The 16,001-nt window shown below is 45.1% G+C and overlaps 1 protein-coding gene across 3 annotated transcripts in view; it reads left to right on the top strand.

Annotated features, from left to right (window-relative positions):
- PEX14 (peroxisomal biogenesis factor 14) overlaps positions 1-16,001 on the top strand; it is a 129,598-nt gene that overhangs the window by 87,883 nt on the left and 25,714 nt on the right. For all 3 annotated transcript variants that reach the window (XM_081144794.1, XM_081144796.1, XM_081144795.1), the window contains one exon: positions 14,307-14,435. In XM_081144794.1, coding sequence (XP_081000920.1) covers positions 14,307-14,435 — 129 coding nt within the window. The remainder of the gene's footprint in view (positions 1-14,306; positions 14,436-16,001) is intronic.

Below are 16,001 nucleotides of genomic sequence, written 5' to 3'. Positions count from 1 at the left end.
GGGGTATAGCAGTGAATCAGTCAGATAGTAATGTTCAACCATATTAGGATCCTTAGAAAACCATAGAAGACAAAAGAAAGGTTACAAAGCAATCTATGTTTGACAGCAGAGGAGTATCGGATAGGTAGTCATTGCTGTAGGCAAGTGCTTCTGGCTGGCTGAACAGAGAAAGTTCTGGATGGCCCAGAACAACTGACAGGGTCTGAGTAGGACTGGGAGAAGCCTGTGATGGGTGGAGTATCAGCAGAAGACTGGAGAATGCAAGGCGTGTCAGGGCTGAGGGGCAGACTAGTTTGCCTTAGTACAGGGTGAGTACATGGTAACAGTTTGTGCACTTACCTCAAGGCTCCTTGGAGGTTCTAAAGAGTTGTTTCAGGGGTAAAGAGGGGACAAGAAGGTGGGACTCTGGGTTTTCTCCATGATCCAGCTGGCTCCCCAAACCCAAGCAACATTACTTTTATTATTTTGCATGTTGGGATTCCATTTATTTTTTTCTACAGTTTTGTTGAACACCTGCCAGGCGCTAATAGAAGCTGAGCACTGTTCTAGGCACTGGGAACACAGCCATGAATAAATAGACCCACGTTTCTGCCTTCATGAGCTTACATTCTAATGGTGGGGAGGAAGGGAGACGGCAGTAAGTAGAATAAAGTATAAGCATAACATAAGTAAAGTAAGAACGATACAGAGTTCGTGGAAGGCTGTAATTTTAAACGGAAGGGTCTGGAAAGACCCCACTAAGGTGACATTTGAGCAAAAGCTTGAAGAAAATGAGGAAGCAAGCCATGCAGGTTTCTGGGGAGAGTTCTGGGAAAAGGGAACTGTCCCTGAAAGGCCTGAAGAGGGAGCCTGTCTGGCAAATTCTAGGAACAGAAAGGAGGCCAGTGGGCAGGCAAGGTGGATTGTAGTGAGAGGGGAGGTCACAGCAGTGACAGGAAGCATGGCATGCAGAGAATTGAGGAATTCGGGTTTACTTCTAGTGAAATGGGAACCATCAGAGGCTTTTAAGCAAAGGAGTGATCTAATCTGACTTGAGCTCTGTCAGGATCACTGTCGCTGCTGCATTAAGAATAGACGGTTGGAGAGCAAGGGGGGGAGCTGGGAGACTCGTCAGGGAGTGGAAGCCCTCACTCAGATCCCTGAATATCGTTTGAAAGGAAATCCCACAGCACATCCTGATTCATTGGATCTGGAGTCTGAAAGAGAAGCAGAAGTTTAGGATGTCTCCAAGGTTTTTGGCCTTGTGCCTAGGAGGACGGACTTATTAAGTAGGAGTGGAGAGCTTTGGTGGGGTGAGATGAGGAGCTCAGTGTTGGACGTGCTGAACTTGAGATTTCTGTTAGATATCCAAGTAGAGGTATAAGGCAGGCAGCTGGGTTAATTCAAACTGAGGTCAGACGAGGGATCTGCCACAGACATAAATTTAACAGTGTTAACTTCTTGATTTTGATAATTGTACTGTGGTTATATATGAGCATGAACTACCCCCTCCCCACATCAGGAAATGGTACTGAAACATTTAGGAAGAAAGGGGCATCATTCCTATCACTTAGTCTCAGAAAGTTCAGAGATACTTATATTGATAGATTGACAGAGAATAATAAAGAATGGGCAATAAATTTAACCTTTGAAAACTCTAGGTGACATATATGAGAATTTCTTGTACGATTTTTGCACCTCTTCTGTAAATCTGAAATTATTTCACAATACAGCATTTGTTAAAAGCAGAGGGAAATACCAACATTTCTGGATAAACAATGCTGAGAGAGCCCGTGGCCGGCATGCTGCACTGAAGGAAACACGAAGGCAATCCTGCGGGATGCAGGAGGGAGTGAGGAGCCCAGGAAAGGGCAAGCAGCAGTGTGAGTTAGTGTCCATAGTGATCACGCTGTGGTGGGCTTAACATGCGTGTGTATTGAATGTGTGACAATAGCACAAAGGCGGAGGGAGGGAGAAAGTGTTCTCAGTGCTAGAATGGGGGGCACAGTCAGGGATGGTTTGTGACGTCCAGGATACTGGTTCTCAAACATTTTAGTCTCAGGACTTCACTCTTGAAAACTGAAGATCCCCCATTAGGCGAACACCTCACTATTGATCACTGCGGACAGGATCCACTGATGGCGCTAAAACGAGAGGTGAGAGGTAGAAGAGAAATAGCAGAATGTCTCCTTCATACTCTTTCATAACTATTAGAGGAAAGTTAGTAACTTTACTGCGAGCAATCCATCAGAAACCACCTTGACTACAAGCTAACAGAGGGAAAACCTGAGCAAAAAAGTTGGCAGGAAGAGAGAAGAGAAGTCATTAAAGAGATCAAAAGGAAAACAAATTGTAACATGAAAGCTATCAACCCCCCAAACTTCAGTATTTACAATAAATGTAAATAGACTATTAAAAGCAAAGTTTGCCAAGATTAGATTAAAAAACACACAGCCTAAACCCAATTCAGTGCTGCTTACATCAAACACACCTTTAATGAAAAGACACAGGATTAAAGGTAAAGTGATGGAAAAAGATACCACGCATATATTAAGCAGGATAAACCTGGTCCTCGCCTCAGACAAGAGACGGAGAAGTAAACTTCAGAGTGGTCATCACAGGGAAGGTTTAACATTTCTCAGTAAGCAGACCTTCAATATACTTAAAGCAAAACTGGACAGAACTGAAAGGAGAACTGGACGAATCTATCATAACAGAAAGTTTTAAAATACCTTTCTTGATAATTGGTAGTACAGACCAAACAACATTCTAACAACAGAATAACAAACCCTATTTTTATATGGATATAAATGTCATATAGAGTGATCGCTTTATAAGATGGTCACTATGTTGGACACCTAAAACTAATATAATGCTGTATGTCAACTGTAGTTGAAAAATTTTCAATTTTAAAAATTATTATATATGCACATACATACATACGACACTGTACCCAGTAAAGACAGTAACAATACAAAAAGGATGCTCAGCTTCATTAGTCATCGGAGAAATGCCCATTAAAATCAGGATGAGGTGTTGCTTCATACCCATCAGAATGGCTGAAACTGAGGAACCGAGGGCTTGGGTGCTGGGTGTGGAACAGCTGGGAATCTTGTTCCCACTGGTGTGAGCTCGAGTTGGTGTAACACTTTGGAAACTGTCGACAGTGTCTGCTAAAGCTGATAACACGCATACTTCAGATGATCCAGCAGCTCCCCTCCAAATAGATCTGTAAGAATGTTGATAGCAACAGCACTATTCATAGATGGTCCCAGACTGGAAACAGATAAACTGTGGTCCATTCTTATCCCGTGTAAGAATATTGTACAGCAGTTAGAGTGGATGAGCCGTGGCTACAGCGCCAGTGTGGACGGACCTCACAAGCTTCATGCTGAGCCACAGATGCGCTGTATGAAAGGATGCTTTCTGTGTTCCTCCATTTATAGAAGGGTGGGAAGTGAGCATTCTTCTCCGTGCTGTTGGAAGGTACGTGGTGACTAGGAGGAGACGTGAGGGATGCTCCTGGAGGCTGTCACTCCACATTTTCACCTGGGTCGTACTTACATGGATGCTCTCACTGTGTGAAAATTCATTAAGCTGTGCACTTAAGATGCGTGTGCTTCTCTGTACATTAAACAAAGGTGTACTTAAACTACAATGAGACCAATTTTTTTTTTACCTTTTAGAACAACAAAGATGAAAAGCTCGATAGCATCATAGCATCATGTAGTCAAGGTTGTGGGAAAGAGACCCACACTAGTGGGAATGGAAGTGGAAACAGCCTCTGAGGAGGGCAGTGTGTCAGTACTTTAAAAATGAAAACCACCTGTGTCTGAGCCTGCTTGCAGGGGCGTACTGGCACGTGTACAGATGGCACATACAGGGTTTGTACTTTAAGATTTGTATGTAGCAGTAAATGTTCAATAGGGGACAAGTTAAATAAGTTGTAGCGCATCCATTTAATGGAATGCCGTACAGCCATTAAACAGAACTCGACAACTCTATAGATACTAATATGGAATGCTGAGATATATTAATTAAAAATAGCAAGGTGTAGAATAGTGTTCATACTATGCTACTATTTGTATAAAAATTCACATGCCCAGGTATATAATATATGGGATACATATTAGGTGAGTATATAAGAGCACTTTCATGTTCACAGACTATCTCTGAAGGCATATAAGAAACTGATGACTTTGGTTGTCTCTGGAAGATAAAACTGGTGGCCAGGTGACAGGATTGGGAAGGCATTAACATTTCACTATATACCCTTTTGTATCTTTACAATATAGCATGTACTGTGGAAATATGTCTATTAAATACTAATTTTTAAAAATAATTTCTAAGCCCTGGCTGGTGTGGCTCAGTGGATTGGGCATCATCCATGTACCAAAAGGTTGCTTGTTCTATTCCCGGGCAGGTCATGTGCCTGGGTTGTGTGCTTCATCCCTGGCAAAGGGCATGCAGATGGCAGCTGATTGATGTTTTGCTCTCACATCGGTGTTTCTCTTTCTCCCTTTCCCTTCCTCTCTCTCTAAAAATAAATCAAAATATTCAAAGGAATAATTTCTAAAAATCCCTCAGAAAGATATTATGCAGGAGACTGGTGTTTTGCCTTGCAGAAGTCCAATACAGCCACATTTTCCTTCACAGTGAAACAGACCTTTGGTTTAACACCAAATGCCAGGGTTGGCTTTGCATATGGGTGCCAAGTTGTATGGGGGAAATGCACTGGGGCAGGGTGCGCAGGCTGCAAGGGGGTGTGGGAATGAATGAGCTGATGAGCAGGCAGTACATTCAAGCTCCCCTCTGTGGCTCGCTTGAAGACACCACACTCCCTGAATGAAATGGTGGGACCCCCCCACCGTTTCCTTCTCTCTTTCCTTCTGAACATTCTAAGTTGAATTTAGATTAAGTTAAAAATGATGCAACCCTCTTGCTTCCTTTTGTTCTTTTTAAAAATGTAATTGAGATCATGCTATGAATATAACATCTGCTTTTTACGTCTTAATGTATCAAAAGCATTTTCCCATGCCATCCAGAAATTGTTCATATGAATGTGAACATTTGAATATTATTACATTATTGAAATAGTCCGCAACTTGCCTAATCATTCCTCTTTGGACACTTAGGTTATTTAAATTTTTTGCTATTGTTAAAAATATAGAGATGAGGTATCTTTGTACATTATTATTTCTTAGAAGTAAAGTTGTGAGTCAAAGGGTATGACCATTTTTAAATGCTCTTGAGATACAGTGCCAAATTGTCTTTCAGAAGTTTCTCTGTTTGCACGCACACAGCACCTTTGCCGGCTTTGAGTATTCTCATACAAAAAGTCATCTTTAATTTGAAAAAGTTCAGTCTTAGTAACTTGACCAAGATGCCTGAATGATGTGCTGGAATATTTCCCCTCCTGTTGTATGGCATCGTGGGGAAGGGCGGGGCTCTGAGGCCTGCCCGACTGGGTTCGTGCCCTGCTCCCTGTGAGGACACTGGGACCTCAGAGAGGCTGCTGCCTGCCATGTGCCTGGGCTTCCCATCTGCAAAGTGGGGAGAACAAAGCACCTGTTTCCTGGGGGCACCAGGGCCACCTCTGGCCACGTGGATGAGGCACCGCACGGCCCCACAAGGTGCCATAGATGCTGTGACGCGGGGCCCCGGGGTTGTGCACCTCAGCGGGCCTGTGCAGGGTTAGTGTTGGGATTTAAAGAATTGAAAATGTGAAAAGCTCCTAAAACATTCTTTGACACTGGGTTTAATGAATTCTTACTGTTATTTCTGGGTAGAGAGTGGAAGTTTTTATTTTCTCTATGCTTTGTTTTCCATGTTTTTTGCAGTTGTGCTACTTTTGTTATCAATAATGTCCTGTTTATGTTATAGGTCATATAGCTATATATTTTTAAGGTTATATGTATCATAGTAAAAGATAGACAAAATACCCATCCAGAATAAGAATTTGGGGGAAGGGGTCTTAGGGAAGCTGCCAGTTAACAGGTAGGGAAGGTGAGGTCTTGGCTCTCTCCCATGGCCTGGCAAAATACGCGCTCAGATATTGATGGATTTGGTTAAGTGCTGAATATGTGTCTCTCCATGAACAAGGTGGATAATAGCAACTAATACCGGATTCATTTGAGCTATACAAACAGGTGCTGACTAAATATTTTTTGTTTTGACCTATCAGAACATAGCATGTTTAAAGTGTTAATATCAGATAAATATGAGGACTTTAAACATGGTCATTTAAAACTTTACGGAGTCAGTTGAATACCAAATAATAAACCTGATCGCATATTTAAGATTCAAGATGTAAAAGAAAACCAGAGATGAGCGTGGAACATTCACAGCTTTAGCTAAGTGACCAAAGAGTGTGCTTTGGTGCCCTGAACTCTGGGCACGGGGCTTTCCTCAAGGAGCAGAATCTTCCACCTCGGTTTGTGTCCATAGTAGGTTGTTTCCTAAGTCAGACTCTTTTCAGTAACATACGAAGCAGCGTATGGCCACCCTTCCATCCCAAAGCAAATGTTTGTTTTGTTGCAGCGATGGAAACATTTCCATTGGTGAAGCAAATATTTAGAGCTGGAAGAAACATTTAGGTAGCCAGGATGTGTCAAAATAGAACAGATGCCTGCCTTTTAAAACACATTTTTTTAAAAGCCACCTTGTACTTGGCTGCTGTGGTTACAGCCACAATGGGTTGAGCAAAAAAGCAAGAACTTAGAGACTGTGTGTGCCTTCTAACCCCAGCTCCTGGGCACACCTTCTGTCTTGGTTTTTCTGTTCCAGAAAATGGCGACATAGCCATTCTAAGTGATTTTGTTTAGGATTTTTTCCCCTCCAAATATATTTTTTTGTCCTTAATAAATTTAATTTATCCTTTTGCATCAGAAGTATTTCCCATGGGACACAGTGCACAAGAATATTCAGTGAAACGTCTTTCAGTCTCGGACCCCAGCTGCCAGTCCCCTCTTCATCCGTAACCAGTGATACCCTTTCTTATCTACATTTTATGGGTGAACACACAGCTAAAAGGTGTGTGTGTGCGTGTATCATAGAGGTCCCCATGTACTGTTCACCTAGTTTCCCCATGCTTTGTATATTCTTTTTGTTTTCTTTTTTGAAGCGATTGATTCGAATACTTTGCTTATTTAACATGTGTTGACTGTGTCAGAGAGCGGAGGGGCGCAGGCTGCTTGTGCTCCCCCCCATGCCCCCAGTAAAAAGAGCACCGTGCTGGGAATCAGGTTCTGCCTCTGGGGTCCCCGTGGGCTGTGGGTAAGTCAGTGCCGGCTCTGAGATCTGTAAAACAGAAGGAAGAGAAGAGAGAATAGGAGATATACCAGATGAGCTTCGGCTCTTCCTCCAGATCTAAATTTTTTTGTTTGGTTGTCAAAGGTGATTTTTTTTAAAAACAAACTTCACTGCCTCTTCTAAAACAGGAGGAAGATTCAAGTATATTTAAAGGTGTATATTAATTTGGCTTTCTGCATATGTGCAACATACCTACCTTTGGCTTTCCTGGCCTGTGGCCTTCAGGTAGCAGTGATCCTGATTATCGTGCCCCTTGGTCTTTAAAGATGGTGCCTTCCCAGGGATTTGGTCTGTGCCCTGTGGGCAGGCCGGCTCCAGCCTGTGGCTGAGGACCTGCAGGATTCTACACTGCTGTCTGTGACAGCTGCGGCAATATCTGTCCTTTGGAATTGATGATCAAATACCAAAATCACTCCTCTTTATTTTTGTTTTTAATTTAGCAGAGAGGGATTAAAAGAAAAAACCCGTTTAGATGATAGATCTAAAAATAGACCTCATGATGCTGATTGGAAACCCTCCCAGTCTTTCATGTGAGAGATCTCAATTTGTGTTCCACAGAGGGGCAGCTCACTTCTGTCTTGTTCGCCAGTTATACTACTCCCCAGAGAAGCTCAATAAATTTTATAGGGAAATTTCCTCCTTGTGCGGAAGGAGCTCAGCTCAGTGACTGGTGTGGCTGAAATAATTTAGGGCTCCAGGGGAGTGCGTCTGCCTTGTGGGATAATGTATCAGAAGTAAATGCCCCAAAAGTTTTGATCTTGGTTGAGTTGGCCACATCACTGATACCACTGGGCCCTTCATCCTCTGACCCCAGCCTGTCTGATTTGGAATTAAACTGCTCCCCCAAACTTGCATTTAGTTCACTGCTAAAATGGTCCTCTGCCTGCTTCCCTGGCCGTCGGCGCAGAGCCTGCCTGCTGTTGTCTCCCGGCTGCACCACTAACCCAGGAAACCTCCGAACCTGGACATGCTGAGTTTCTGCATCTCGCTTCTGGCTTCTGCCTCTCTCAGAGCCAGAGGGATCATCTCCCACTGAGTTAGGAGAGCAGACCTGCCTTCCCTTTAGTCTCACAGCGGAACAAGAGCCTGCCAGGCTCCCGGTCTTCAAGCTAGCCGCGCAGTACGCTTTGCACTGGCTTTTTACTTGGTGATTTATACTAGGAGACGTGGCTGGATGATATCCAGTGTCCTTTTGTCTTTGTGTTTATTTTTCTTGCACGTTTAATGTATTTAAAGGATATATTGCCTTTATGGTTCACTGGGATAAGGAGGGGATTGGTGCAAGTTTTAATGAGAGGTCCCCGGCTCCCTGTGTTGAGATGAGAATTATATTCTTGGTTAGGTATTTTTCTTTCTTTCCTTAGGTGGCAGGAGGCAGTGTTTTGCTTCTTTTTGAAATAGCATTTTTACCGAACGATTTTTAGAAGGGTACTGAGAGGACATTCACTTTCAGGGCATCTTCAGCAACTTTTCCTCCTGCTGTTTGAACTTCCCTCACTTAGGAAGGGAGACAGCCTCACCTCTTGCTCTCAAATTGACATACCAGCATCAGGATGGTGGGAACTGGTCTCATCCTCAGATCAGTTTTTATAAAAACTCTTTCATCCAGGCTAATGATGTTTGGGACTAGTTTTCTGAAAAACTGTTTTTGCTGCTTGGGAATAGTTAATCAGCAGAAAAGAAAGCATTTGGCTTATTTGCTTAATATTTTAACCAAGTGAATTAGACAGGTTGGGGGGCTGGGGGAGGGGATTGGCACGTGGGTGGGGGAGGCCCCATAAACAAGGTGATATATAATATTTTTTTTGTTCTCCTTTTAAATAAATACCGATCAGCTTTATGTTCAGAGACAATAGGAGCCGTTGGCTTAAATTTGCAGTTTACTGTATTTATGGCTGTAATATCAAGGTGCTGCCGTCGTAATTTCATGCCCCAATGAGAAGAGCAAGGTCGAAGCAAATGCTTCCATCGGCATCTGCTAACACACTAACTCATAAACAAGGCCCGGCTGGATCAGGTGGCACGGAATAATACAGGCTAATGAAATACAGCACAGCTTTCCATTACTGTTAGTTTTTACAGTGTCGTCATTACGTGTAATTTATGTTTAAAAAATTCAATTTTATACAAGGCACTGGGAAATAGGGGTCTACAGGTCATCCAACGACTTTTAGAGGCTCTGAGAGTCCTTATTGTACTCCACTGTTCCAACAAAATGTTAATAAAATAAAATAAAGATACTTTTCCCCCTTTCCCCTCCCCTAACCTTTTCTGAGAGAGTTGATTTTTCTTTTAATTTCGGGAGTCTTTTTAGCCAGGTGCCTTCTCTGCCTCATCTCCTTCCAGAGTGTGCACGGGTAGATAACTAGTTGTTCTGAGAGAGGTGACCCCGCTCGGTCTCTGTGAATCACCTGAGTCCTGTGAGCAGAGGGACTGTGATGGGGAGGACCATGGACAGAGTGGCCAGCGCGGAACTGCCGCCCTTTGCCACTGGCCCTCTGTCCCTGTTCCCTAATAAACCTCTGGCTGGGCTGGAAGGTGCTGTCAGGTTCATTATCTTGCTTATTTCCCAGCTATCCCTGACCCTGCTGTCCTGGTTGTTGTCTGACCTGAGAGATGCAGAGAATACCGCTGTCTGCTGTCATCTGTCTTTCTGCTTCACCTGCTCAGGGCCAGGCCTGGTGGCAGTGCCGTGCGGTCACTGGGGACAGTGTTGAGGTTACTTACTCTGAAAATCTGAGAAGCCCTTGCACAGCCAGTCCCACAGAAGGAAGTCAGTGTCTCCCTCCCCTCTGAGACTTGGAAAAGGACCTGCATCCTGCAGCTCACAGAGTCCACCAGTTTGGGTCTGTTTGTATTTTAACAAAACCTTTAGAAAAAGAAAGCACATCTGTTTGTCTTCTAAGGGGTAAAGACAAGCAAGTGTGGCAGCCCTGAAGCCGTTCGCTTTCGTGGTCATAGAATGTAGCTCACTTGTCTGTTCCTTTAAAAGGCTCGCACCCTGGAGAAGTGCTGGGATGAAGTCCTTGGCCCGTGTTTGTGCCGGGGCAGTGGACGGCTCCAGGAAAGGAAGCTGGTTCTGGAAGTAAATTAAAGAGAACCAAGAGGTCAGGCCTGGGACTTCATTTCCACAGTGGGGTCTGAATTGAGTACTCTCAGCTTTGCAGATCAGGCAGCTATGGCCTTAAAGGCAAAACTCCACAGCCTCAGGGCCAGACACCTTGCTCCTCCTGCTCACCTTGCACAAGTCCCCTTGCCTCCTTCTCCTCCTCTGCTGAAGCTAGTGAGTGGATGGAATCACTGGGCAGGACTTCCTTAGTTTTGCTCCCTGTCAGTAATATATTTTAACTGTCAGTGTCACAGATGGGGGATATCTGGTGGCTCTTGGAGCCGGCAAGCGGCAGAGGTGAGGTTATTGAAGGTTCCCCTAAATGCACAGTGCTAGTGATATCAGGTCAAGCAGTTGACACTCCAACTGAAAGATTTTAGGTTTTATTAAAGTTGGTTAATTCTCCCAAAGGGAGCAGCTAAAGGAAGACTTGGAGCAGACAGGGGAGGGGAGGAGGTTTGCCTGCCACAGACTGACACCCTTTGCTCCGTCTCTGCTCAGCTCAGCCCTTGCTCCGTCCCTGGGCGGTTAGATTACTCCTTGCAGATAGCAATCAACTGGAAGGAAGTGTGTGTGTCTAATTTGCATGAGATTATTTAAAACAAAAAAAAAAGGTCTGCATTAGTCAGGGTGATGGTAAACAACGCAAAGAGATGCCTTTTATAATATAGCCTGTGCCTCAGCTTTCAGAGCCAAATATAATTCACTTACAATTGGCAGTTTCCTTTATTATTCCTTTTAACCTTTTGGATTCTGCAAGGTCTCAGTCTCAGCTCTCTGGTGTTTCTCAGTGGGGGTGGGTGGAACCTGGATGTGTCATGTGTGGTTCTGTGGCAGCACCTCATCCCTAAAGGCAGGGGCCATTCAGCACCAGAGCCCAGGACTGGTAGCTAACGGTTGTGTTCCGAGAGAGATGACCCCCACCCCTACCCCTGGTCTCCAAAAGTCCCGCATGAATCCCTGAGAGATTCACTTGCAGAGTCCTGAACCTGGTCAGCCACCCCTAAGCCAGGACACCCCAGAGGAAGAGACACTGTGGAAGGCTGGGCACCAGTCTGTGAGAGGCCTTCGGATTTATTTGGGGTTAGAATGAGATGAGGTCACTCTACTCTTGTCACTCCGGTGGTGTTCAGAAAGTTGTCCAGGTGTCATTGTGGAGAGGACCCACAGGTGCTAAGTTCCTGTGTTGTTTTGCTGTAGCCCCGAAGCAGCATCCATGGGCTCTTCCCTATGGATGGGGTGCTGCCTGGGGATGGGGGAAAAGAGGTCTAGTCCTTGTCAAACCTCTTCCCTAAGATTCAAGACTTAAGACTTAATTTTGCAGTCTGCCCTTTGGTGTTTGGTGACTGTGCTCTAGTGGGAAGTCACCAGGCCAGAGATGGAAAGCCCTGGCCTGTCCTCAGCAGTGCCATGCCCTTAACTAGTATGCTTTGAGGCATATTTTTCAGCCTGCTTGGGCCTCAGTTTTTTTAATCTGTTAAATGAAGGCAATGACTGGGATAATGGTCCAGCTCTGAAATTATATTATTCAGTGAGATCATTAAAATCCTTATTTTTTTAAAAGAAGAAAAATGATTCACTTTATGTAACTAAATCAAAATCCTGACTCTCCGGAGAACCAGGGATATCAGACTTCCAGCCAATGTAAATTTAGAGCATCAAATGATAAGGTCTCTGAAAAACAAGAGCTTGGAAGGATGTGCTGATGCCCTTTAAACCGTGGTCTCACTCATGGGCTTGGCTGCAATAATGCAAGGGACATGTTTTATTAGGAAAAAAGGCTTCGTCAAAGCTCAGGACCAGAGGGCAGGACAATGGTCAGGGAGTCCTGTCCCTTTAACCAGCTCCAGCTCTCAGGGCCGCAGCCCAGCCTGTGACTTACTGTATATTTCCCCAGCGTTAAACATTATCGTACTTGTTTATATTTGAAAGAGCCAAAAGGGAAAATGAGAATGCAACTGAATGCTCCTTTTGGGAAAATTATCCTCATTTGCAGCCAGCGGCTGACAAGGCCCACGAACCACCAGGTTTGTAGAATCCCGTGGTGTACCAGCGACTGGCAGCCCGTGCTGACGTCGCGTGTGCCGCTCTCTTCAGCGGATTGAGAGCTGGTTAAAGCAGTAGCTTTTCTACCAGAACGCTGAAAGGGGCTCCCTTTCTTGTCTAGGAGCTGTGTTCTCCGTTTTTCCCTGGCTTGTCTTTCTCTCCTGCCTCTGTGATTAGGGGGTGAGGTGATGATAAAAGCAACCCCTTTGCAGGAAGCTGGGGAATTCAGGAGGAGGGATGTCCCTGATCTTGCCCCATATACTCAGATTTAGCCTTTGTATTTTGAATGTGCTAAGTGCCAGTAAATGACCCTCTTTGCACCTTGGCAGCCTTTCCATCTGCCCATCAATCTGCTGAGAGACTTCACAGAGGTGTGGCCTGGCCTGCCTCGGCCAGTTCCACTGTGTGCGTGGGGAGGGGGGAGAGCCACAGTGTTAAATGGGGCCAGATCTCAACTGCCCAGTACAGAAGAGAAGGGTATGGCACCCTTTAGAACAGTTCAGGCTTTCTCCCAGAAAAGTTTGGGCGGCTGCAGTCACTCAACGCCAGTGCGGAGCAGGGCAGCGCCCTGCTTTAGAGTGCTAATGTGCTCCATCTAGGAGCCCCTGGGCACAGAGCTGCGGCACAGGCTTCGGAAGATGCTGATCCTCAGAACCTCCTGTACTTACTTCCTCTACCCCCAGGGGCAGCTAGACTGTGCTGTGGGCCTCTAATGGAGCGCTGCCGACCAGATGTGGAAAAGCTCCCAGCTCTAGTTTAAAAGCTCTGTGTTGTGGCCGGACTGGATGTTGGGATTCCCGGAATGGCACGGGCCGGCCGGAGAGGTCTTTCGCAGGCTAGCGGCGACCTCGTGCCTGCCTTCCTCGCTCTCAGTGGCTGGAGCACGTTTGCCCACACGCGTTGCTTCCTAGTCAGCCCCGTGGAGTTTTCCCCGCACCTGTGCGCTGCACTTTGTTCCATTCTTTGGGCTGGTTGGTGCCCTCACCCTCTTTCCACAGAGCCAGCGTCCCCAGGCTGCCTTGGAAAACCTCCCAGCTGCGTGCCCACTGGAAATGTGGTCTTCATGGGTCTTTTGCTTGCCTTTCATTCCTCTAGGGGCAAATTTCCGCATGTGCAGCCACTGCAGATGGCGCCCTGCTATTTCCTCATGTCCCGTGTGCAGTGTGGTGTAGAGTCGGGAAGATTAAAAAAAAAAAAGGGAAAGAGAAACTAGCCAACGGCGATATCGGCAGCCTGTGAGAGGCTAGAGTAATAACCATCTGAAAGTTTGGGCCTGGCCTTGTTTTGATCTGTTTTCTTGTTTTATTTTCTTCTTTACATTCTGTATCCCATTCATACTAATCACAGTCAGTCCTGATTTTTCTTTTTATTTCTGCATTTGTCATAAAATAAAGCAAATTATTCCCGTCTTCGGAAACGATCTAGACTAATTAGTCGTCTCACCCAATAATTAGTTTTTTGTTTCCCTGTCTGTTTTCATGCATTATTGTTAGTTTTTTCCCCTCTTTTTTTTAACACCATTACAGATTAAAATGAGCCACATTTGCAGTTGATGGTATCTGTTTTCGGGGGAAGAATGGAGAATTGCAGTACGGAGCGACTTCAAAAGCAGCAATAAACTCAAGGATAAATTAAGGAAATTGAATGAGCCACATTTGGAAGCAGTGTTGAGGCTAATATTCTGTCGCTTAAGGTTAAATTGCAACTGAGAGAGGTTCCAGAGAATCCGAAATCGGAGAGGCAGCTTCCCAGGATGCTAGGCGTTCTGTGGCTCTAAGGGTCTTTTCTCAATGAGGATTTCATAGCAGCCATGGACAGTGGCAAAGGTACTCACCTGCCATCCTGTGCTCTTCTCCCCTAGGGCTGACAGACGAAGAGATCGATGTCGCTTTCCAGCAGTCAGGCACGGCTGCCGAGGAGCCTTCGTCCTTGGGTTCAGCCACACAGGTGGTTCCTGTCCAGCCCCCTCACCTCATTTCTCAGCCATACAGTAAGTCACCCTCCCCAACTCCTTCTTTCACCTTGATTGGGATTCAGGACTCTGGCCAAGAGCAGTGTTCCCAGTCTCCCAGACTCAGCCAGCTGGGGAAACTGAGAGTAGTAGCTGGCGGCTCTTGTTTTTTTCCAGAAGAATGTGACACCCAAATCTTCGAGACAGACTTGGATGTATGTGACAAAGGTTTAAGAAGGAGAGATGAGGGACCAGAATAAATGAGTTAATTAATGTATTATGTCAAGTAGTGTGGTTACAAGCAAGAATCTATAAAAGTACTTATTGGTTCAGTTTCCATTTTCTTATAGCAGTGCTTTTGCATGTTACTGTTTCACTAAGAGGAATGAGCATGAGCTGCAGATTCATGAATGCATTCTCGTTTGCTCACTGAAGTAACTTGCCTCCCAATTTTTAAATTTTTTTATTTTCTGTTAATATTCACCTGAGGATATTTTTTCCATTGATTTCTAGAGAGAGTGGAAGGGAGGGAGGGAGAGAGAGAGACCAACAGACAGACACATCATCAGTTGGTTGCCCCCTGCACATGCCCTGATCAGGGCCTGGTGGAACCTGTAACCCAGGTACATGCCCTTGACCGGTAATCGAACCCACGACCCTTCAGTGTGTGGGCTGATGCTCTAACCACTAGGTACACCAACCAGGGCCCAGTTTTATTTCTTAAAGTTAATATTAGTGCATTTAGACTGCTCCCTCCTCCCTCCCTCCCTCCCTCCCTCCCTCCCTCCCTCCCTCCCTCCCTCCCTCCCTCCCTCCCTCCCTCCCTTCCATCCTCTTTTCCTTTCTTCCTTTCTCCCTCCCTCCTGCCCTCCCTTGTCCTTACACCCTCCTTGCTGTACCATGTGTATTTATGCAGTGGCAGTCTGTTAGAGAATTTCAGATTAAATGTAAAGGTCCTGTTTGAATGCAGTGTTTAATTATTACATGAGACCATGACCCACAGGAGGTTTTGTTGTTTTTAAAGAAAAGCTGTTTCAGGAACCAAGGTTCTTCAAACTAGTAATAAAAGTACACCTCTTAAATACAGCCAGAGCCCCTTCTTTCAGTCACTTGTACAAAGTCTAAAAAGGTTAAAATTGACTCCAAAGTGATGGAAAATAGCTTAGTTTTGTGTCTTTAATGTAACTCAGCCTTGGATCCGTCTGTTGTCTTTTAAAATGCCTTTTCTATAATTGTGTTTATTTTAATTATCTAAGTTTTATTTTTTCAAAACATGATTTAAAATGGTGTTAGATATCCAATTTTAAAAGATGTGATTTGAACCCCTGCCGTGTGGTCCAGAGCTCCCTTCTGGCTCACTCTGCCACCCTTCTCCCTGGCTTAGCCACACCGGGAGCAAGATCATTGTGTAGACTGCAGGGGCCAGGCAGTGGGTTAGACTCGCTGTGTGTGTCACAGATCCCATTTAGACCACCGCCTTCTCCTGCTTTCTGGATAAGCTGAATGGGTGAGACTAGGTCGCACACACTCACACCACTCTCATCCATGGTCACCTAGTCTAACAAACCATTGGCGTTGTGTGGCCTGATACCAGAGGAATAGTGC

Source organism: Miniopterus schreibersii (genome assembly GCF_964146895.1).
Source record: "Miniopterus schreibersii genome assembly, chromosome: 8".
Classification (NCBI taxonomy): domain Eukaryota; kingdom Metazoa; phylum Chordata; class Mammalia; order Chiroptera; family Miniopteridae; genus Miniopterus; species Miniopterus schreibersii.
The sequence above is the reverse complement of the archived record's forward strand: the minus strand, read 5'-3'. Positions and strand labels throughout refer to the sequence as shown.